General features: G+C 39.0%; 1 protein-coding gene across 1 annotated transcript in view; it reads right to left on the reverse strand.

Annotated features, from left to right (window-relative positions):
* Positions 1-25,083, reverse strand: part of edc4 (enhancer of mRNA decapping 4) — a 104,236-nt gene extending 79,153 nt beyond the window's left edge. The window contains exons 1-7 of the mRNA XM_063066787.1: positions 24,927-25,083; positions 10,623-10,779; positions 10,189-10,297; positions 9,100-9,199; positions 8,672-8,858; positions 2,376-2,520; positions 1,950-2,054 (exon numbers count right to left, since the gene is read on the reverse strand). Of these exons, the coding sequence (XP_062922857.1) occupies positions 1,950-2,054; positions 2,376-2,520; positions 8,672-8,858; positions 9,100-9,199; positions 10,189-10,297; positions 10,623-10,779; positions 24,927-25,041 (918 nt within the window). The 5' untranslated portion in view covers positions 25,042-25,083. The remainder of the gene's footprint in view (positions 1-1,949; positions 2,055-2,375; positions 2,521-8,671; positions 8,859-9,099; positions 9,200-10,188; positions 10,298-10,622; positions 10,780-24,926) is intronic.
* Between the last annotated feature and the right edge of the window lie 437 nt (positions 25,084-25,520).

Here is a 25,520-nt window from a genome sequence, read left to right on the forward strand (position 1 = left end):
TAATCACACAATTCCAGAAAATAAACCTGGCAGCTGACTTTTCTCACATTTTAAAATTGCAATATATTAAGAAAAGCATATTTGTTCAGATAAATGTTGGCTGGGTGATAAATATTGAACAGCACATCAGTATTCTTTAGTGCCATGGCATCTCAAGTGGCAAATAAAGCCAGTATAATATCTTAAATGATGATAACCTCCAATACTACAGAACACACCTATTCTAGTGCACATCTGAAGTAGTAATATAATGTTAGGAATTCTGATTTTTGGATGAGATGCCAATCTGTCACGTGTACAAAAATGATTTCTTTGGATGGTCTTCAAATAATGTTATTACCCATGTCCTGCCCACTATTTTTCCCACAACAAACATCCTCAGATCAACTTCACTTTTAATTGTTAGGTCTCTCCTCCAAGGTCCCAAATCTCCCTGTAACAAATAGAAAGAAAACCCTGAATAGACACAGCCTGTCCTCCAGCAGAGTGCAAGTCATGAGGTGGTGCAGATCTTAGCCAATTGGTTTCAGAACAATACCAGAGTTCAGGGTCACTTTGATGAATGATATGGCAACCAAATGAGATGCTTCCAATCTTGCAGGGGGAATCTGAGCTCATCAGGTTGGAAACTACACCAGAACACTCAAGCAAGCCTGTAGAGCACCTGAAGACTGCTATTACCAACATCAGGTAGTGCCAGGCAGGAGGTGGGTGGAGAAATTCCGAGATTATTTCCTGGGGGAAAAAAACCACAAGTTCTGGGTGAGACTGCAGATTTCAGGAGGCACAATTGCAGGAACCAGAGTCCAGAAAAGATCCAATCAGCAATTGAAGATGAGAGCAAATGGCAGGTATTAATAGACAGCCTCATTATGGAACGCACCTAGCAGCTCAACAGCAACTAGTACATAGGTGGTCAGCAGGAAAATCAAAATGGTAGGGGAAAAGTGAAGAGGGAGGAAAAATAACTGGGTACATGTGAAGACTAAAAATGCACACACATGGAAAAGATGATTGAATGTATACAGAATAAGACCATAAGACATAGGATAAGAATTAAGTCATTAGACCTCTAGAAAGGAAAGTGAGTGGGTGAATGAAAATGAGTGAAGAGGTCCTACTTGTCAATAGACCAAGAACTCCCTCCAACAAACTGGTATGGTAGCTTCTGTGCAACAGTCATTCAAGATTAAAGGAATACAAGCATGATCTTCCACTCAAAGCTGGAATAGAAGCAAGTCATCCTCGTCTTGAAGCACTGCCTAAGAGAAAGCCAACTCCCTGAAGAATAAATGTCAGAAAAGTCTGCCTTTTGGAGTGGATTTCAGTTAATGATGTCATCAGTCGATGTACGACATGCCTCCATGTAAACCACAGAAGGAATGAGGGAAATTCTTAGGAACTAGGATTTAATATTAAACATCCATTAAGAAAATACTGCAGACAGGCATGATTATTAGTAAGTCCTCTTACTAAACTTCATCCTATTCTTGTTCCTTTTCCCAAAGATACGCATTAAAAGCTACCTTTGACTAAAATTTTACTTCTGATGTGCTTTAAAGTTGTTAACTGTATCCACATACCTTGCTAGCCACTCAAAATATCAGAAAAACTGACGTGGTCTGAGCTTCGTTTGATCATATCTACTTTATTCAAGACAAATCTGCAAACTACATACAAAGAACTTTGCTAAGTAAGCTTTATCTTTCAAATATTAATAATTAGGGTTCAGTTTATTTTTGGGGTTAAAAGCACTAAAATAAATGCAATAAAAAACTAAAATTGAAAATTCTAAATTAGAATTATCAATTCCCTACCTTACAAATGCACAAATAGCCCCAGTTCCCATTTCCAAGTTTTTGTGCAATAAAAACACTTCCTTTTTGATGGAAAAATATAGCTAAAATAAATGTATTGTTTAAGAAGATTTTATTTAATTTTATACTTACAGCTGTGTGCCCCTTCACAATGATAACGCCTTCCTTTATATCTGTTGCATCAACGGGACAAGTGCTTTTGCTGTTTCTTAGTATATCCAGATCCCAGACCTCAGCCTGATCAAGTTACAAGCATAAAATATTTAAAACTTCAAAGGAACAAGAATTCATTTACCCATCAAGCAGAAGCAATAATCTGATTTTACCAATGCCTCAGTATAAGACATTGAGAAGTAGGGCAGATCCTACTTCACTGGTAAATAGATAACCAAACCAAAACTAAACTGGCAACCCAGGATGCATAATTATTTTTCCACATATCTTTAATATCATTTAGGTCTGCAATCCATACTGCGCTTTATTCGTGAGGAAAGACAGGTTAGAACAGATTAATTTATTTAAAAATTACGGATTTTGAAATGTTCCCATCCACCTTACCCTATCTTCATGTAAAACAGCAAGCGTTTGACTGCCTTCATCGTTTTCCTCATTTTCTTCTGGAATAAAGGGGCACCAGATGATTCTCCTGTTTGCATTTAAAGGTGTTCCATCTGGTCTCTTAATGTGCATTACAATTTTTTCCCTGAATATTTAGCATAGGAAAAGTAATCACAGAAGCATTTAACAATCTCACATTCTCTACATTAAAAACTAACTTCGTTAAATTCATGTCATTGACCTTGCAAATGTGGGTCAGAATTTCACAAAAATGCTTCAGTGTCCTTCACGTAGACCATGAGACATAGGAGCAGAATTAGGTTATTTGTCTGGAGTCTGCTCCAACATTCCATCGTGGCTGATTTATTATTCCTCTCAAACCCATTCTCCTGCCTTCTCCTTGTAAGAGCTCTCACCGTTATTAATCAAGAACCTATCAACCAGCACTTTAAATATACCCAATCACTTAGTCTCCACAGCTGTCAGTGCTATGAAGTCCAGATTCACCACCCTCTAGCTAAAGAAATTCCTTCTTATCTCTCTTCTAAATGGATGTCCTTCTATTCTGAGACTGTGCCCCCTGGTCCTAGACTCTCCCACTACAGAAAACATCCACTCTAGACCCATTCTATCCAGTCCTTCCAATATTTGATAAGTTTCAATAAGACATCCCCTCATTCTTCTAAACTCCAGTGAGTATAGGCCCAGAGCCATCAAATGCTAACTCTTTCATTCTCATGAACCACCTCTGGACCCTCTACAATCCAAGCAAATCTTTTCAAAGGAGCCCAAACTACTCACAATACTTCAGTACAGTCTGAACAATACCTCACAAAGCCTTAGCATTACTTTCTTGCACTTACATTCTAATCTTCAAAAAGAATGCTAACATTACATTTGCCTTCCTTACCACCAACTCAACCTACAAGTTAATTTTTAGGGAATCTTGTACAAGGACTCCCAAGTACCATTGCACCTCTAATTTCTGAAGTTGCTCCGTTTAGAAAATAGTTCAATGCCTTTATTCCATTGACCATACAGTTCCCTGCACTATATTCCATCTGTAACTTCTTTGCCTATCCAGCGGGAGGAGAAGATGGCAGCGTGCCGCGTGTGCGCAGCTCTCCGGTAAAAAATGATGTTGTATCTGTTAAATAGGGGCCATGGGCAATTCTGATTTGATGGAGAATGGACGTGAAAGCACAGAGGAACATCTGGAGAAATCTCTGAAACACTCGTTCGCTGCTGTCGTTACTGCGCGGTTGGGAATCTTTCAGAGGGTAGGCCTCAAAATCCCCGGCCTTGCCTGCTTTTGGCGACCCAGAAAGAGGTCGAATCGCTCGGACAGAGATGGCACTCAGTACTCTGTGTTGGAGAGCTGATTAGAGCTCGAAGTTTTCGGATGACTCAAGAGTCCGATTGTGGGTCAGCATAGCACGGAGAGTTCTTCCTTCTCCCGTCTACGTGAGATGTGGGACATTTGAGAAACTTTGAACTTTACTGTGCTCACGGACTTCTTCATCAAGTTATGGTATTGTGCACTGTTGTAACTATATGTTACTATATGTTATAATTGTTGTTTGTTGTTTGTTATAATTATGTGGTTTTGTCAGTTTTTTTAGTCTTGGTTTGTCCTGTGTTTTGTGATATCCCACTGGAGGAAATAATGTATCATTTCTTAATGCATGCATACTAAATGACAATAAAAGACTACATGTCTTCATAATCTATTCTCCCATTCTATCCATGTCCTTTTACAGACTCCTTGCTTCTTCAATACTACCTGGCCCTCCACCCATCTTCATATTGTCTGCAAACTTGGTCACAAAGCCATCAACTCCATCATCAAAATCACTGACACATGTAAATAAGCAGTCCCAACACCAACCCATGTGGAACAGCACTAGTTGCCTGCAGCCAACCAGAAAAGACCCCTTTATTCTCACTCTTTGCCTCCTGAAAGTCAACCAATCTTCTATCTAAACTAGTACCTTTCCTGTAATATCATGGGTTCTTATCTTGTTAAACAGCTTCATGTGTGGCACCTAGTCAAAGGCCTTCTGAAAGTCCAAGTAAACAACATCCACCAACTCTTCTGTCTATCCTGCCCGCTATTTCCTCAGAATTCCAACAAATTTATCAGGCAAGATTTTCCCTCAAGGAAACCATGCTGATTTTGGCTATTTTATCATGTGCTCCAAGTACCCCAAAATTATGTCATTAATAATGGCTTCTAACATCTTCCCAAGCACTGAAGTCATGCGAACTGGCTTATAATATCCTTTCTTCTGCCTGCCTCCATTCTTAAAGAGTGGTGTGACATTTGCAATTCTCTAGACCTCTGGAATCATTTCTCCTTCATAATAGGAACTGCACTCACTTCTGCCCCCTGACTCTCTCACATTTCTGACATACTGGTGGTGTCTTCCAGAGAAGATTGATGCAAAATACTTTAGTTTATTTTCTATTTCTTTTTCCATTTCCAACTTTGTCCAATTGTTGGCACGTGGCCAAGTGGTTAAGGCGTCGGTCTGGTGATCTGAAGGTCACTAGTTCAAGCCTCAGCTGAGGCAGCGTGTTGTGTCCTTCAGCAAGGCACTTAACCACACATTGCTCTGCGACGACAACGGTGCCAAGTTGTATCGGCACTAGTGCCCTTCTCTTGGACAACATCGGTGGCGTGGAGAGGGGAAACCTGCAGCATGGGCAACTGCCCGTCTTCCATACAACCTTGCCCAGGCCTGCAAGTTTGGAAACCTTCCAAGGCGCAAATCCATGGTCTCACGAGACTAATAGATGCCTCTTTTCTCCAAAAATACTACCTCTCCAGCATTATCTTCTAGTCATCTGATATCTATTCTCACCTCTCATTTAATATCTGGAAAAAATGTATCCTTTTGTATATTATTGGCTAGCTTACCTGCATATTTAATCTTTTCTTTCCTTATGGCTTTTTTAGTTGCCTTCTGTTTTTTTTTCCAACTTCCCAAATCTTAAATTTCCCACTAATTTTTGCTAGATTATATGCCCTTTCTTTTGCTTTTATGCTGTCTTTGACTCCTCTTGTCAGCCTCGATTGCTCTGTGGAATACTACTTCATCTTTGGGTTGCATCTATCCTGCACCTATCCAATTGCTGTTTTGCCTTCATTCTTGCTAGTGTCTCCTTTCAATCAACTTTGGCAAACTCTTCTCTTGTGCCTATGTAATTCCCTTTAATACTGTAGTACTGATAGATCTGACCTTATCTTTTCCTTCTCAAACTGCAGAGTGAATTATATCATATTATGATTATTACCTCCTAAGGGTTCCTTTACTTTTAGCTTCCTACCCACTCCAGAATTGCCTTTCTCCTAGTGGGCTCAACCACAAGCTGCTCTTAAAAAGCCATTCTACAAATTTTCTCTATTGGAATCCAGCACCAACCTGATTTTCCCAATCGAACTGCATATTGAAATACCCCCATGACTATTGTAACACTGCCCTTTTTACATGCCTTTTCTAGCTCCCTTTATAATTTATATCTACATCCTGGCTACTGTTCAGACACCTGCATACACCTCCCATCATGGTCCTTTTTTCTCTTGCAGTTTCTGAACACTACCCACAAGGATTCTACACCTTCTGATATCTATATCCCCTCTTGCTAAAGATTTTATTTCATTCTTAACCAACAGAGCTACCTCACCAACACCCTCCCCCACTACCCCAACCTACTTGTCTGTCATTTCAATACAACATGCATCCTTGGATGTTAACTCCCAACTACAATCTTCTTTCAGCTACGACTCAGTGATGCCCATGTCATATTGACCAATCTCTGATAAGATCTACCTCATTCAATATATTGCCTGCATTCAAATACAACACCTTCAGTCCTTTATTCATCAACCTTTTTAATTTTGGTCCCCTGTTACACTTTAACTCGTCCTGCAATTTTGCCCCATCATCTACCTGTCCTTCCCCAGTTACACTACACAGTGCATCTACTTGTATACCAACTGCCCCATCCTCAGCCCTATCACACTGCTTCCCATCCCTCTGCCAAATTAGTTTAAACCCTCCCCAACAGCTCTAGCAAACCTGCCTACAAGGATATTGGATTTCCATCTTCCCATTTCCCACTTATATTCTTCAACCTCTGCCATTTATACAGCTTACAGTTCCCTAGTGCCAACAGGCTTCTTTACTAGAGACATAAAAACTCTTTATGATCCATGGGCCTTCTTCTTGTTCTCTCCAACAACTTGCTTTGTTATTTTCCCAGTTCTAATGAAAACAACAATGTGACATTAACTGCTTCACTCCCCAAAGATACTGCCAAATCTGATCAGCATTACCAGCATTTTATTCTTACTTCTAATTTGTCATGCCATCTATTGAGATTGTGGTGAATTGCCTACAACTGTGGTAATTATCATTCCTTATTTTCCTTGTCTAAGCCGCAGAGCTGTTAACCACCCCAACACCCTTCAAAACCTCTTCTGTTCAGCACTCTCCTGATAGCATTTTGTCTATTGTACCAAAAGTCAGCTGCAATGGTTCTTTATCGCAGGAAGCAGGGTGGAAAAAGGAATAATCATTCATTTGGGCGATAGTTGATCTCAGCCTCATTCCCTGCTCACTACTGATTTTGTTGTCCCACATGGCTCAGAAATGTATCCATCTCAGCCTTCAGAACATTTTCAATGACAGTCTTCAGTTTTCTGGTATATTTCCAAAGATTTAAGTTCCTCAGAAAAAAATCCTTGTTACATAGAATCTTATTCTGTATCTGCCACCCCCAATTCCAGATTCCAGTGGACAGAAACACCTTTTTAGAATTTAACCTGTCATTAACCTTCAGAATCTTAAGTTTCAGTGAGATTACTTCCCATTTTTCTATACAATGAGAAAAAGTCTAACCTAATTAGCCGACACTCATAGATCCCACCTTTAAGGAAACCAAACCCAATGCACAATCCAGAAGTGTTCTTAGCACTCATGCTGTTGAGCTATACCAATACTCGTCTATTATATTCTATCGCTAGTGCAAAAAAGACCAGCATCCCATGTCTTCCTAATTATTTGCTGCACCTTCATGTAAACTTTAAGCTTCTACCTCTGCTTCCCTCAGTAACTCATAACTTGTTGACTTTTTTTTAAAAAAAAGGAGCAATATATAGCCATTATCAATATGTTATTGCCTTCTTTCGACAAATGGTGAGAACAAAATGAGTATGACAGCTATACCTCAAAATGCCATAGGATATCATCTTGCCCTCTGAACAGACATTTTTAAGATATTTTAAAGTCTACTGTACATTAAGATTCCACTTCATTTTCGCTGACATTTAATTTCATGCACTCCTTCTGCCTCTTATTCCAAAACGTAGACCTTTTCTGTATTTTCCATGTTCACCTATTCCTGCTATATTATGAATTTTGCAACTGAAACTAGCCTCCATTTGCCTGTTTCTTTAAGCATCAATTTTTAACCATCCTAGATTTAAGCTTTAGGTTTGCTTCTTTTCTCATTCATGAGAATGTGTGATGTGCATATTAAGTTCTTCCACATCTGAATTATTATTTTTTAAATCCTAATCAAAATTGCCTTTTCAACATTAAAGTTGGCCTTCCTCTAATTTTATACTGAACTGTTCCTTGCCTTTTCTACAGCTATCCTCAATCAAAATTTGATTATTGTTCCTCTAATACTCACACAAAAACATCTCACTGCTCCCTATCAATCTCAAAACCTGATCAACCACTGTTTCCTATCTGACTCACCCAAAACATATTGATCAAGCTTTATGCATACGTTTCACAAATTCCTCATTTTCATTGCTCTTCCCATTATTACCATACCAGTCCATATTAAAATATCATCCATCAAGTTCACAAACATATAATTCTTGTCTCTTTCCACAAATTGCCTATAGATTCTCTCATTATTCAGAAGCCATTAGTATAAAAATGAGTACCAAATACAGAATTGTTGCTCAACTTTAACAAAATAGTTTCTGGGTACCCCATTCCCCACCACTGCACTCTCTACAGTTAAAGACTTTGCAGTCCTACGTGCAAGTGCCATTTTTCTCCTTCATTAGCCTTCCTGAATTTAAAACTGCATTTTATCATAATTAAATCTCCATAACTACTGAAGTACTCATTTTATTATCTATCTCCTTTACCACTTCATTGGTATTCTCTTCTAGACCAAAGCTAGTTAGTACATCTACATTCAGCATTTTATGTTAATATTGTAAGTAATGATACCAATCACTTTTTTTAAAACTTATTCAATGTATAGGATACTGTATTTTTCCATTTTCTTCATTCAGTTGCCAGACAAAAAGGTTGCCTGCCTCATCAACACAGGCTAGTTGGTTAGAGTTGAGGTGTGCAAAACCCAGATCAGCAACACCACCAGTAAATCCTTTCAGTAAGGTCCGCTCAGCCATACCAATGCTCAAAACCCGTACCATGCCAATGCTATTAGCTCCTAAGAAGAAAAAATTAAAAAGTTATTATATTCCCTTATTCGTCTACTTACATAAATTCTAATCACAGCAACGGTTTGCAAGTTGTGATACAATAATACAACTCGAAGTTTGTTCTCAGAGGAACAGATTTTAAAGGGTTTCCACTACAATACATCAACACAACCCGTAGTTCTTTAAATCCTGCGAGATTCTCATATTTAAAAAAAAGCTTGCTTATGTGCTATTAGGAAGGATGCTCACCACGAATGGTATATGCCAAGTACTGATTGGACACAGCTATGAGGTTGCCATAGTAATATTTCTGCTCCCATTCATATTTTGCAACAGGTTGTATTTTTACCTAAAAAGAATAATACATCAGTTACTTTCCTGGAACAAAAACAAACCTTGTTACTCAATCTCATTTTTCTTTATTGTCACCCAGACTTAGAGGTTTATAGCCAAGATAATCTAACAAACTGCCCTATCCTGCACAAAAAATGAAAAAAGTACACACATACATCTTAAAATCTTCATCATCTTGTCATCACAAGATATGTATAAAATAATTCAAAGTAAGAACAAAGTTTTACACTTTAAATAGATACAATGAAAATTTAGTTCACGGTTTATTTGGACAGCTTTCCTAACAAAATAAAACAAATCACAGTTTTAAAGATTTGGCCAAATAGTTAAAGGAAAATGCAGTAGATATTACTGTTGAAATTACTGCAAAAACACAAGAAATACTCGGGTCAGGCAGCATTTGTGGAAAAAAAGGAAGAGAAATAACATATCAGGTTTCAATGTTATTTCCCATCCTTCAGGCTTCACCAGCTCTAGGAAAGGTTAGAAAGTTTATCACATTAATAGAGATTAACTGAGAGTTAAAATAATTAATTCTCTTTTGCTGGATTCTTCAATGAGATGTAGTGGAAGTCAAGCAAGCCAATTACAATATTTAGTCACAGTGGAAATGGAATTACATCCAGTGGTTAGTACAAGCACTAAACATCCACTCATTCTCTGCCAGCTGCTTCACTTTCCATCCAACTTAAAGATAAACTTTTTACTTTTAGATTCCAGTGTATTGTGAAAAGTACAGCTACATTGTATGATTGACAAGCCAATAATAATTTTACATTGAAGATTACATTTCATTGTTGTATGGAAGCCAACTGTGATTGTTCTCTAGAATGGACTAATTAACAGGTAACATTACGACATTCATTCAAGGAACACATTTCAAATAAGAATGATCTCCATATGAAGTGGATTTAAAATCCTAATTTAATGGCATGCACTAAAAAAAATCTAACATCTGGTCCCTTTAAGAACAGCCTGTATTACCTTGTTGCTACCTCTAGCCTTATTACTGACACTGGAGTCATTGCTTGCTATAATTTCCACTTCTTTGGCAGATATAACGCAGTTTGAACTGTCATCACCAGAGAGATATCTAGAAAAAGACAATGGTGTCAGTGGAGCTTTATATTCTTAAAACTATAGCATACAACTCAGTAGCGCTGCGAATTGTTTCCCAGGATAGCAATTTTTTTGTTTTTGTCCACAAACTCATGTCTGACATGGACAGAACAAGTTCATCATCAACAGGTAATAGCAAAGCACACAAGACGACCTCGGTAATCACAAAGTTATGAGCAATTAATCAATAATACACCTCGAACATTTATTCTATTTTTGACAGGAGGACAAGGGAAGCAAGAGACATGTTCCAACAGCAAACTACATGAATTCAATGTATAAATAGTACAGCATCTTACATCTCTTGATTTTCTTGTTGGTTCAGTCTGTGTGCATTGGCATGGTTTGACTCTCTAAGAACAGGTCCATCGCCAGCTGCAATAGGATCGGGAACCAACAATCCGTTCAGTTCTCCATTGTAGGGCATAGTTTTCTTTTGGCCATTAACTGTTGATTCTAGGAAGCAGAAGTAGTCACAGAAAACAATTAAAAATAATCGTACCTCAAGATTGCGATAAGTAAACCTCAAAACATGAAAAGGAGCAAATTAAAATAAACATCTTGAATCAGAAAGTCCCACTAACTGCAGGTAAGTGTAACAAAAATGCCGTAGTGCAACTAAGACATAATCTGCACGTTGTCTTTTTCAATATTTTTATTGATTTCTTACATAAAAGAATACAGAGTACAGGAGGATGTATATTATATATCAATTACAATATATTTAATCACACTTAGTCTCATTACTCCATATTCATGTAAATTAAATTTAATCGCAATATTGAAAAATAATAATTTTATTATACTAAAAAAAAATCTAAACCCGCTACCAAGAAAAGCTGTTTGGTAAAAAAAAAAGGAAAAAATCCTTATCCTATAGTAAAACATTATTAGCCAACATCTGGACATAATAACAAATCAAAGATTTTGAAAATAATTCGAAAATGGTCCCCACAATGTTAGAAAGTCATCTCTAGATTCAGAAATTGAACAACAAATCTTCTCTAAATTTAACCATTTAGCATGAGTAGGCAGAGCAACATCCTTCTACTTAAGCAACAATGCCCTCCTAATTATAAGAGAAATAAAAGCCAAAATGTGCAAATCAGGTGTCTCCAAAATATCTTTTCCTCCAACAATACCGAATAAGGCAGTCAAAGGGTTAGGTTTAAAATGTACTTTGAAAAGTACAGAAAAAGTTCGGAATACTTCCTTCCAATCTTTTTCAAGACTCGGACAAGTCCAAAACATATGAATTACTGAAGATTCTCCACTGTTACATCTGTCACAATAGGGAGATATATCCAAATAAAAATGAGACAGCTTATCTTTAGTCATGTGGGCCCTATGGACCACTTTAAATTGTAGGAGGGAATGACGGGCACATAACAATGAGGTATTAACCAATTTAAAAATTCTATTCCAAGCTTCCTCAGAAATTGAAGTCTATAAGTCTTGTTCCCAGAGATTTTTAATTTTGTCTAAAGGAACGTTTCTCATTCCCAACAACATACCATAAATATTAGATATTGATCCATTATGAAAAGGTTTCAAATTAAAAATTACATCTAATAAATTCTTATCAGGACTTTTAGGAAATGTATGTAATTGAGATCGCAGAAAGTCTCTAATTTGTAAATATCAAAATAAGTGGGTTTTTGGTAAGCTATATTTAGCTGACAACTGCTCAAACTAAAAGAGACTTCTTCCAACAAACAAATCCTGGAAGCATTTAATACCCAAGTCTATCCCAATCTTTGAACACTACATCAGTCATAGAAGGTTTAAAAAAAGTTAGAAAAAAAATGGAACAGGAAGAGAAAATCTCAATAAACCAAAATATTTTCTAAATTGTCCCCAAATCCTCAAAGTATGTTTAACTACAAAACTATCAGTTAGTTTATTTGAAAATAAAGGAATTGAGGATCCGAGAAGAGAGATGATAGAAAATTTATTAACAGAGTTAGCTTCTGAAGAAACCCAAACCGGACAGTCCTCTCGGTTAACATAATATGACCAAAACATGAGGTTCCGTATACTGACTGCCCAGTAATAAAACCTAAAATTTGGTAAAGCTAAGCCTCCATTCTTTTTAGCTTTTTGAAGATGAACTTTATTTAGTCGAGAAAGTTTATTTTTCCATATATATGAAGATATGATAGAATCAAGAGAATCAAAAAAGGATTTAGGAATAAAAACGGGTAAGGCCTGAAAAAGGTATAAAAATTTAGGCAAAATATTCATTTTAATAGAATTAATTCGGCCAATGAACGATAATGAAAGGGGGCGACCATTTTGATAGTGCCCTTTTTACATATTCAGTAGGGTAAAAAAATCTGCTTTAAATATTTATAATTCTTAGTAATTGTTACACCTAAATAAGTAAATTGATTTCTTACAATTTTAAAGGGAAGGTTAGTGCTAATTGATACCAAATTATTCAAAGGAAAACGTTCACTCTTATGAAAACTTAGTTTATATGCTGAAAACTGACCAAAACAGGAGAGTAAGGAAAGTATAGAAGGAAATGAAGTCTCAACATTAGAAATATAAAGCAATAGGTCATCAGCATAAAGCAAAACTTTGTGAATAATACCTCTCCTTAAAATACCAGTGATATCATTAGATTCTTGAAAAGCAATAGCTAAGGGTTCTAAGGCCAGATCAAAAAGCAACGGGTTGAAAGGACAACCTTGCCTAGTTCCACGTTGAAGTTTAAATGGTTTGGAATTCTGAGAGTTAGAAAGAACCCAAGCAGAGGGAGATAGATAAAGTAATTTAATCCATTGAATAAAATCAGGCCCAAAATTAAATTTTTCTAAGGTTTTAAATAAATTCCATTCAACCCAATCGAAAGCCTTCTCAGCATCTAAGGATATCACACATTTCGATATCTCTTTAGAAGGAGAATAAATAACATTTAATAAAATACAAATATTAAAGTGGGAATATCGATTTTTAATAAATCCGGTCTGAATATAGAACATAGAATAATACAGGCCCTTCAGCCCACAATGTCGTGCCGACACTTAAACCCTTCCTCCCATATAAACCCTCACCTTAAATTCCTCCATATACCTGTCTAGTAATCTCTTAAATTTCACTAGTGTGTCTGCCTCTGCCACTGACTCAGGCAGTGCATACCACGCACCAACCACTCTCTGAGTAAAAAACCTTCCTCTAATATCCCCCTGAACTTCCCACCCCTTACCTTAAAGCCATGTCCTCTTGTATTAAGCGGTGGTGTCCTGGGGAAGAGGCGCTGGCTGTCCACTATCTATTTCTCTTAATATCTTATATACCCCTATCATGTCTCCTCCCATCCTCCTTCTCTCCAAAGAGTAAAGCCCTAGCTCTGATCATAACTCCCTAAACCAAGCAGCATCCTGGTAAATCTCCTCTGTACCCTTTCCAATGCTTCCATATCCTTCCTATAGTGAGGTGACCAGAACTAGACACAGTACTCCAAGTGTGGCCTAACCAGAGTTTTATAGAGCTGCATCATTACCTCGCGACTCTTAAAACTCTATCCCTCGACTTACGAAAGCTAACACCCCATAAGCTTTCTCAACTAACCTACCTGTGAGGCAATTTTCAGGGATAGTTGAAATGATCGTCAGAAATGATAGATGGTAAAATATTTTCAGTCCTAAGAGCCAAAACTTTGGATAGGATTTTAGCATCAACATTAAGTAAGGAGACTGGTCTATATGAAGAACATTCAGTTGGGTTCTTATTCTTTTTAAGAAAAAGTGGAACAGAAGCTTCATAAAAAGATTGTAGCAACCTACCCAACTTAAAGGAGTCCGAGAGGTATAAGCAATGAGGAAAAAGCCTTATAAAATTCTCCAGAAAATCCAGCAGGACCCAGAGCCTTCCCCGAGTGCAATGAACACACAGCCTCGGCAATTTCCTCATAAGAAATAGGTTGATCCAACTGTTTATGGTTATCATCAGAAAGTGTAGGGATGTTTAATTGGTCTAAGAAATTATTCATTACAGTATTATCTTTAGGAAGATCAGAACTATAAAGTCTAGAATAAAATTCTCTAAAGGTATCATTTATTTCTAAATGATCAGTTGTCCTATCACCATTAGCTTTACAAATTTCTTTAATTTGCCATTTAGCAATAAAGGTTTTTAATTGGTTAGCCAATAAATTACCTGTTTTGTCTCCGTGGATATAAAATTGACTTTTATCTTTTAGGAGCTGAGTTTCAATTGGATATGTTAAAAGAAGATCATATTTAGTTTTAATTTCAACAAGCCTTTTATATAAAGCAGGTTCTGGAGCCAAGGCATATTTTTGATCTAATTGTTTCAACTGATTAGCTAGTTCAATTCTCTCTTTATTAGCTTTTTTGTTAACATTTGCAGTATAAGAAATAATTTGTCCTCTAATATAAGCCTTAAAGACATCCCATATAATAAGACTGGAAGCCTCTTCCTGCAAACAACAGGAATTCTGCAGATGCTAGAAATTCAAGCAACACACATCAAAGTTGCTGGTAAACGCAGCAGGCCAGGCAGCTTCTCTAGGAAGAGGTACAGTCAACATTTCAGGCTGAGACCCTTCGTCAGGACTAACTGAAGGAAGAGTTAGTAAGAGATTTGAAAATGGGGGGGGGGAGGGGGAGATCCAAAATTTCTCTTCAAAAAAAAGTAATTTGTCTCTCCAAATATTTTTTAAAATCCTTATCTGATAGCAAAGTTGGATTAAAACACCAAAATCAGTTTATTTGAGGGAGACCAGGGAGATTTAAAGATAAAAACCCAGGAGCATGATCTGAGACAGCAATCTCTATATTCACAGGATCGAACTAATGGAATCATTTGGCTATCAATAAAAAAAATCAATCCTGGAATACGTATGATGGACATGGGGGGAAAAAATGAGTACTCCTTTATCTAATGGATGTAAGAAACGCCAGATATCAACAATATATTTCATTAGAAAAGATTGAATAAACAAGGCTGATTTATTAGTGTTGCTGGTTTAGAAGATGATCGATCTGAAACTGGGTCGAACCAGCAGTTAAAATCTCCGCCCAAGACCAGTGAGTAAAGACTTAAATCTGGCAAAAGAAAAAAAAACGCTCAAAAAAACCCTGGATCATCTATATTCAGGGCATATAAATTAGCAAATACCATCAACTTATTATTTAATTTTCCTGATACTATAACAAAACACCCATTGGCATCAGACACTACTTTATGTTGAACAAAGGAAACTGCATTATCTATAAAAATCAAAACTCCCCTAGACTTAGCCTGAAAGGAGGAATAAAATTTGAATCCTTTCCAACGACTAAAGAGGAGTAAATTGTCACATTTATGAATGTGAGCTTCTAGTAAAAAAAAAAATTGGGACCTTAAATGTTTTAATGTAGGTAAATATCTTATTACGTTTCACGGGGTGGTTTAATCCTTTTACGTTAAAACTACGTAAATTAGAGCCAGCTGGTGGCGCAACAACATCGGCGCCGGACCCGGGAGCAGAGGTTCCCAGGTTCGAAGCTAGTCGGGTCCACCCCCCAGCACGCTTTCGATCCATGCTGGGTTCAGTGTCGAGACCCCAACTCAACCTCATAAAACGAAGGGAAAATGCTATGAAAATGTCTTTGTGGGGAGTGACACGCCACACAGTCTCTCTCTCTCTCACTCTGCACCTTGGAAAAAGCCTTGAAAAATCCATCATCATGGACGCACGCACGGACACGCACATGCACAGATACGCACACACAGAGACTCGCATGCACGCAGGCACACGTCAAAAAAAAGTTAAATTAATAATATGATCCACTCTTAATACTACTTAAAAGGTTAGAATAGTAACCACTGGAATGTATATTAAATCCAAACAGTGTGCCTGTTGTCAAATAAACTTCAGTATTTAACTAGACACATTGACATTGACAGCAACAGTATTCTATTTGCAATGGAGAGTCTTAGTCTTTCAGTTACTCAAAAGAAAACATGGTTCATTCAATATTAATTAGGTATTGAACAAGGACGACAGCAAGGACAATTGTAAAGAATTCAAATATAAATTAATTGGAGGTACCTTATGGTGACTTTGAAATCAAGGTTGAGGATAATAGAAGCAATGGAAAGGGAACCAAGGAGAAAATACTTTGTAAGGGGATAAATTGGTAAACTGAGCAATGAACAAAAGCAGGGCCAATATAAAAAAAGAGGGCACACTCATGAGTTTTTCTTCAATCTTTTTTACCTTTTTCCAATTACAAGTTATTGTTATTAATATCCTCCAGAACCTGCCACTGATTTCTTCTGGTAAAGATTAGGGAGAGCTCCCAACAAAGGGTCTCAAGAAATTAGATTTACCTATGTTGGCAGATAATGAATTTGAAAATGCAAATGTGAGAAGCAAGCCTGAGGAGGAGCAGCAGCAGCAGATATACCAAAGATAGGTGCAATAAATGGCCAGAGAGCCAAGATTCCATAACAAGTTGGCAGCTCTAATTGTGGTTTCCATCAGGTCAGAGGATATGCAGAGAAGCTAATCTCATTTGTAGAGCTCTCTGAGTAATCCTGAAAGCAGTGGGATCCCTTGTTTAATCAAGGATTACGAACATTGGGAGATTTGCCTTTTGTTCAGGGAATGTGCCAGAGTGACCAATGAGCAAATTTAAGTGTGGACATGCCATATTAGAAGACACACAAATAACTATAGCACAATTGACTTTTGACCAGCAAAAACTTAATTAAGATGCAGTTAAAGAACAGAGTTTTCGAACTGAAGTGGTTGATCAGGAAGTTATTAAAATATTTTAGATATTAAATACATGCAAAAATATTAAACTCCAATACTCTTAAGAATCTCCTAATCAACCAGGTTGGAACACATGGAATCAGGGGTAATATATATGACATGAATAATGAATTCACAGAATGAACATAGAGGAATCCTTCTCAGATCGGAAGGCTGTGACTGGTGATGTATCCTAAGATACTTGGGCCCCACACAGAAAACAAATTCCTATTTCCCAGTTTGTTGGTGATAAACTAGGTGGGATTAGAAGTACAGAAAATAATGTATAGTGGCTTCAATGGGTATGGAAAACCTGAGTGGATAAGTAAGAACATGCTAAATGGAATATAAAGAATGAAATTATCCATTTTGGAGCACCAAACAGAAACTCTGATTAGTTTTTAATTAGTGAATGCAATTTGGTACTGTTAAGTCCAAAGTGACTAGGGTGTGCTTGCACACAAGTTACTAATGAAAGTAAATGACACATCTGATTTATAATGAGATGAAACATAAGAGACCGCAGAAGCTGGAATCTGCAGAAACACAAATCTTCCGAAAGTGATTCGACCAGCCAAGTTCTTCCAGAAGATTGTGTGTTACTTAATAATGAAAGGTTTTGATTACAGTTAAGAAAATCTTATTGCAATTATATAGGGCTTAAGTGAGACCATATCAGAAACATGGTGGACAGCTTTGGTATCCTTACCCAAAATAAGATAAAGGGAATGCAGCAAAGATGCACTGGTTGATTGCAGGGATAGCAGGTTTGTAATACAGAGAGCCGAGTATTCTCTGGAGCTTATAAGAATGAGATCTCATCAAAACACAAAACATTGTTAAAAGACTTGACAAGCCAATTGCAGAAAAGATGTTTCCTTTGACTGAGGACAGTAGGACCAGAAAACTTGTTTTTAGAATTACTTTACTTTTATTAATCATTAGTTATCTAAAACAAGCACCAAATTTCAGCTTGTTTCAACTGCATATTTTATCATTGTCAACAGAGTTGCGTCTGCTTTTAGAAATATTATATACCTGCAATTGAAATTAGAGGCGTATATTGATATTCATTAGGTTGACAGATGTCTTGAACAGACTTCATCCACTTGACATAATAGGCTCAATTTAATAAAATCATTTCTTAAAATTAACTATATAATTTACAGAAATTACTTTTGAAGCAAACTAAAGCAATGAAAATGGAACTCTTTAGATATAATAAAGTTTACAGGGGGAAATCATATGCATGTCATATCTGTTCAGTATTGTGTAGGAGATAGACCTTACTGATAGTAGCAGAATATTACTCTGGAAGTACAGGAAGTGCTTTGTAAGGCAGACATAATATAATGGAAAGAATCAAAAATGTAGATTCCGTTAAGATAGCAGTGCAATCGATTGCAGAGGTTTCTAAGGGGTCATCCAAAGGTGTTACTGTCCTTTATAAAAGTAATTTTTTTTACAATCATAAGATCCTGCCAGACATTAAAAACTTAAGTACTGCAGTGTGTATCCCATCAGTGAGTTGCTCATCGGCAGACAAACTGAATGAGCTGGATTTTATGTGAATCGTGCTGCTGCCTGTGTTTGAGTGGAGTCAGAGCGTGAAGGCAGTGGGCAGCCCAACAGTGAGAGATCGTCCTAGATGCTTTCTTGTGATCGCAATACCCTGTTGGACACTGTTAATGTGGAATGCTGCAAGATAAATTCTTTGGTTTATTGGCAGATGGTGGGGGAGCTTCCTCAGCTGTAGCAAAGCTTAGGCCACAAGCCATGGTTTCGCCTGTTTACTGCTACCTCGGAGAGAGGCAGAGTTGGTGCACTCCACCAGAGGCTGTGTGGCGTAGTGTCCAAGCTGAAGTCGTTGCTGCCCCACCCCCCAGCATCTGCTTGGCAGAAGAAAGCCATTTTGTAGTCAACTGCAGATTTCTGCAACATCATGAACTCAGGTTCTTCAGCTTTTTTTGGTGTTACTAATTTACTGATATCTTATGCTGTTTGTTGTGTGTTATCTTATGCCTTATGATGTGTGTGACTGTTGATGCTGTGTATTACACCTTAACCCAGGAATAACGCTGTTTCGTTTGGCTGTATCCATGGGTATTCATGTATGGCTGAAAGATAATTAAACTTGAACTGAACTTAATATATGAAGCAAATGCATGGAGTTAAATATATGACGTTAATGATAAGCTACAAGAATATAATAATAACCATATATAACCATACAATTACAGCAAGGAAACAGGCCATCTCTGCCCTTCTAGTCCGTGCCGAACTCTTACCCTATCCTCGTCCCACCGACCTGCACTCAGCCCATAACCCTCCATTCCTTTCCTGTCCATATATCTATCCAATTTAACTTTAAATGACAACATCAAACCTGCCTCAACCACTTCTGCTGGAAGCTCATTCCACACAGCTACCACTAAGTACAGAAGTTCCCCCTCATGTTACCCCTAAACTTTTGTCCTCTAATTCTCAACCCATGTCCTCTTGTTTGAATCTTCCCCACTCTCAATGGAAAAAGTCCAACCACGTCAACTCTATCAATCCCCATCATAATTTTAAACACCTCTATCAAGTCCCCTCTCAACCTTCTACGCTCCAAAGAATAAAGACCTAACTTGTTCAACCTTTCTCTGTAACTTAGGAGATGAAACCCAGGCAACATTTTAGTAAACCTCCTCTGTATTCTCTCAATTTTATTGACATCTTTCCTATAATTCGGTGACCAGAACTGTACACAATACTCCAGATTTGGCCTTACCAATATCCCTTTGTTCTAAAGCATTCTTTAATGCCCTACCATTTACCATGTATGTCCTATTTTGATTAGTTCTACCAAAATGTAGCACCTCACATTTTTCAGCATTAAACTCCAACTGCCATCTTTCAGCCCACACTTCTAACTGCCCTAAATCTCTCTGCAAGTTTTGAAAACCTACCTCATCATCCACACCACCTATCTTAGTATCATCTGCATACTTACTAATCCAATTTACCACCCCATCATCCAGATCATTAATATATATGACAAACAACATTGGACCCAGTACAGATCCCTGAGGCATACTGCTACACACCGTCCTCCAATCTGACACACAGTTATCCACCACTACTCTCTGGTATCTCCCATCCAGCCACTGCTGAATCCATTTTACTACTTCGATATTAATGCCTGTAACGATTGAATCTTCCTAACTAACCTTCCGTGTGGAACCTTGTCAAAGGCCTTATTGAAGTCCATATAGACAACACAAAGGCAAACTACCATCCGGGTCACCTGACTTTGTCCTCAGAATCATCTATCTGACCCCCCCAACTATTGAGTCCCCTATTACTATTGCCCTCCTCTTCCGTTCCCTATCCTTCTTAACTACAGGGCTGGACTCTGTGGCGGAGGCACGGCCAGTGTTGCTTCCCCCAGGTATGCTGTCCCCCCCAACAGTACTCAGACAGGAGTACATTGTCAAGTGCCACAGCCACAGGGGTACTCTCTATTACCTGATTCTTCCTATTCCCCCTCCTAACCCTGACCCACTTGTCTGCCTCCCGTGGCTCCGGTGTGACCACCTGCCTGTAACTTCTCTCTATCAACTCCTCATTCTCCCTGACCAGACGAAGGTCATCAAGCTGCAGCTCCAGTTCCCTAACGCGGTCCCTTAGGAGGTGCATCTCGACACACCTGGCGCAGATGTGAATGTCCGGGAGGCTTGGAGACTCCACTACCTCTCACATCCGGCACTGAGAACAACAAGCTGCCCTCACACTCATACTTCCCCCTCTCTTCAATAACAGTGAAAAAAAAATGAATAACCAAACCCTTTTTGCCTCGCCCATTTCCGCCTAAGCCCGTTTAGCCAAAGGCCTTAAGCCTTCACTCTGCTCCCGGCTCACTCCGCAGCCCGCAAACTACGCTGCCCGCTATATAAGGCTGTGTTCCTTTTAAATCTTCCTCGTTTCCCTCCACGACGTCACACGTCTGCGCAGTCCTGACTCTCTTGATGCCGATGAAAAAAACCAAAAAATTTTAAAAAGGCTTCCTTCACACTCCCGTTCCGAATCTCAGTCTTCTTTCTCCCAACTAAACTCGAATCAGGATTTGAGTCCTTTTAAGTCTTCCTCGTTTCCCTCCACAACGTCACACGCCTGCGCAGTCCTGACTCTCTCGACGCCGATGAAAAAAACCGAAAAATTTTTTTCAAGGTGGTTGTTTCTAAATCCTTTCGTATCTCCTCAAAGTGAGCCTTTCTCCATTCAAAAATCTCAGTCCTAGGTCCAGTCCTGTCCTTCTCCATAATTACACTGAAACTAATTGTATTGTGATCACTGGACCCGAAGAGCTCCCCAACAAATACCTCCATCACCTGCCCTGTCTCATTCCCTAACAGGAGATCCAACACTGCCCTTTCTCTGGATGGTACCTTTATGTATTGCTTCAAAATACAAGAAAATAGGGCCAGGAGGGCCACCAGTGCCATGGCTGATCAGCCCCAGGCCTCAATTCCAGTTCCAAAGAACTTTTAATTCTCAAACATTCAAAAGGGTACATCTCTCTCCTTTAATTACCTGCAGTGATCTAGCCTCCACAATCCTATGAGAAATTCACCTTCATAAGAAACACCTTGGTTTTAAACCTCACTAATCGTTAACTGAGTCACCTCATTTGAAAATCTCAAACTAGTGGAAACATCTCAGCATCTATTACGTCAATGCCCAAAGGATCTTATATCATAATGAGATACACGATCTTATACCCGACCACAATCATACCAGTGCCCAAGAGCAGGGTGAGCTGCATCAACAACTAGTGCCCAGTTATGCTCACATTTACTGTGATGAACTTCTCTGAGAAGGGGGTCATAGCCAGAATCCATGCTGCCCAAGGCCCACTGCAATTACCCATTGCCACAATAGGTCTGCAGTGGATGCCATCCCACTGGCTCTCCACTCAGCCTGGGATCACCTGCACAATAGCAATCGTTCTGTCAAGCTGCTGTTTATTGATCACAGCTCTGCATTCAACATCATCATACCTCAGTACTAATCAACAAGCTTCAAAATTTGGGCCCCTATAGCTCCCTCTGCACTGGATTCTTAACTTACTCATCAGGAGGTCAGTGCAGAACATCTTGACTTTGCTGACAATCAACATTAGCATACCTCAAGGGTACATGCTTAACCCACTGCTCTACTCTCTCTCTCACACATGATAGCATGGCTGGACACAGCTCAAACACCATCTATAAATTTGCCAATGACACAACTATTGTTGGCAGAATTTCAAATGGTGACAAGGAGACATACAGGAGTGAGATAGATCAGCTGATTGAGTGGCGTTAAAAGAACTATCTTGCACTCAACGTCATTAAGACCAAGGAAGTGGCTGTGGACTTCAGGAAGAGGAAGTCAAGGGAACACATATCAGTCCTCATCAAGGGATCAGCAGTGGAAAGAGTGAACAGCTTTAAGTTCCTGCGTGTCAACATCTCTGAAGATCTATCCTGTACCGAACATATTGATGCAGTTACAAAGAAGGCACGACACTGGCCATATTTCATTAGGAGTTTGAAACGACCTGGTACGACACCAAAGACTCCCAGAAATTTCCACAGATATACCGTGGAGAGCATTCTAACTGTTGCATCCCAGTCTGGTACAGAAGGGCCACTTCACAAGAATGGGAAAAGCTACAGAAAATTGTACACTCAGCCAGTGCCATCATGGCCAGTAGCCTCTCCAGCATCAAGCTCATCTTCAAAAGTTAATGCCTCTAAAAGGTGGCATCCAGCACTTAGGACCCAGAACATACCCCTTCTTATTGCCCCTTCCACCATCAAGGTGGTGGTACAGGAACCTGAAGACACACTCAACATTTTAGGAATAGCTTCTTCCCCACCATCAGATTTCTGACTGGATACTACTTATTGTAATTCACAGTGTTTTTTTTTTAATGTACTGCAATGTATTGCTGCCGCAAAACATACTTCACAGCATATGCCAGTATTATTAAACCAGATCTTTATATCTTTCAAAATCATGCCTGGATTATTCTTTTTTAAGAGTGTTGACAGCTAAGGCAACACTTCTCCTATGATGATAGAAATCCCTCCTGAACTGCTTCCAATCTTAGTATAATGAGGGGACTGAAATTGCACAAAGTGTTTCAGATGTGTCCTCACCAATAACTTGTACAATTATAACAACTTCTAATTTAAACATTAATCCCCCTAGTAATAAATGTCAATGTCTCTTGCTTTCTTAATTAATTGTTCCACCTGCTTGCTAACATTGTGTTTTAAACATAACACCTAGATCTTTCTATACATCAGGGAGAAGGCATGAAGATGGGGTTGAGAGGGAAAATAAATCATCCATGATTGAATGGTGGAGCAGATTTGATGGGCCGAATGGCCTAATTCTGCTGCTATGTCTTAAGGAAATTAGGCAGAGCTTCTTTGCTCGAAAGAAAGCAGAAGTTTGGATGCGCTACCCCAAGGGTTTTGTCAATGCGCAAGCATTATTTCTATTCAAAACAGAACTTGACAGACTTCAGAATATTAGGGAAATCAAAAGATATGGTGATCCAAAATGGGTCTAAGGCAGGGGTTCCCAATCTTTTTTAAGCCATGAACCAACACTGTTAAGCAAGGTGTCTGTGGACCCCACGTCAGGTATCATGGTTCCATTTATGTACATTACATAAGAAATGCATTTCCCTCTAACACTAATCCTCATAGAAGCTAACTTCTATAAACAGCAATTGTACTATGAAATCATGTACAACATGGAACATTATAACAAATAGTAAATTTTAAAGTAACACCATAGTTACAATTAACTTTTTTTAAAAAAAGCTTTACAGCAAATGGGAACAGACATGAGGATAAACAGCAACAAAAATTAACTTTGTTGTGACAAGGAACTTCATTACCACATTCCAACCAACAAAAACACAAGAGATTCTGGAGATGTTTGAAATCTACAGCAACACACACAAAATGTTGGAGGAACTCAGCAGGTCAGGCAGCATCTAGGGGGAGGAATAAACTGTCCTCCTGATGAAGGGTCTCAGCCCAAAACATTGACTGTTTATTTCTATCCGTAGATGCTGTCTGACCTGGTCTGTTTTTCGAGCATTTTGTGTGTAGTTTCGAACCAACAGGCCCGTTAAAAAAAAATCAACTTTCAGAAGTAGGAACAGGTGGACTTGATTCAAATGTGGGATTAAAGAAAAATGCCATATTGATTAGTGTAGAGTCCTAGCAATGTACCCAAACCAAACCAACATGTCAGCAAAAAGAATGTTCAGAGATCTACAGCGTATTGATTATCAGTACAGCCATGATCAAAGCTGTTGACACGAAGAGTAAGTTGCTCTGTGTGTCAATTGTTCCAGCAGTGCAGAAAAGTTTGATTATTTAAGCATACACGGTATCCAGAATCAGCAAAATAAAACTCCTGAGATTGGGCCAGCAATTATTGACCTGAAGAAATATTATTCTACTGGATAATAAGGCAAGGACGATCGCTCTGCGTCCAGGACAGCCAAGCCTCGCCGGCATCAGCTCTCACCGCGTTCCCACCACACAAGCGGCCTGCGACAGCGGAGGGAACCATCCTCTGGCATGGCAAGTAAGTGCTGGGGCAGCCGTAGGCGGGCCACCATAGCTCTGGTACCGGAGGCCCGGGTTCCCAGGTGCAGCCAGAGGTACACCTCTCCACCGCGCCACCACCCCCCACCCCGGAGACACGGCGGCGCAAACACCGCTTCTCCTCCCGCTCAGGCCTCACTGCGTGCGGCTCCCACACGTTTCATCCTTACCGGACACGCGGTCCAGCTTCAACATGTCCCGCAGGTGCTGCGTGGCGTTCTGAATGTCCATCTTAGCGGCAGAGGTCGGCGGCGGCAGAGGAGGAGGAGGAGGAGACGAAGCCATGGCGGCGGCCCGGGAACCAGAACATGCGCGCGCACGCGCAGCCGCCCCTCAGAACTGTCAGGTGTGCCACGGGGAAAAGCGTCCCTTCCGGTGCAACCGGCTCTGAACTCCGCCCTGCGGGAACCCGGGGCGACGAGACTGAGAGCAGGTCGTTGCTTCAGCATACGGTGTATATAGTGAATTGGGACACATTAGGACCAGTATGTTTTAGTCCAATGGAAAAGCTGCCTCAATGAGCCGAAGCTTCACAGAAATGATTAAAAAGATATTTAAAAAAAGAAAACTTCCGTTTAACAGAGTAAAAAATTGTGTATTTAAATGAAATACCCAACAAATCAGAACACTACCAATACTACAACACTACAAAACTGTATTGATTGTTAATGATCTACCGTGCTGGATTTCTAAATAGAATAAAAAATAAAATGAAAGTGGGAAAAACGAAGATCGGCTTGACAGAATGTAAAAAGTCTAACCTA

The sequence above is a fragment of the Mobula hypostoma genome, chromosome 14, assembly GCF_963921235.1.
Source record: "Mobula hypostoma chromosome 14, sMobHyp1.1, whole genome shotgun sequence".
In the NCBI taxonomy this organism is placed as follows: domain Eukaryota; kingdom Metazoa; phylum Chordata; class Chondrichthyes; order Myliobatiformes; family Myliobatidae; genus Mobula; species Mobula hypostoma.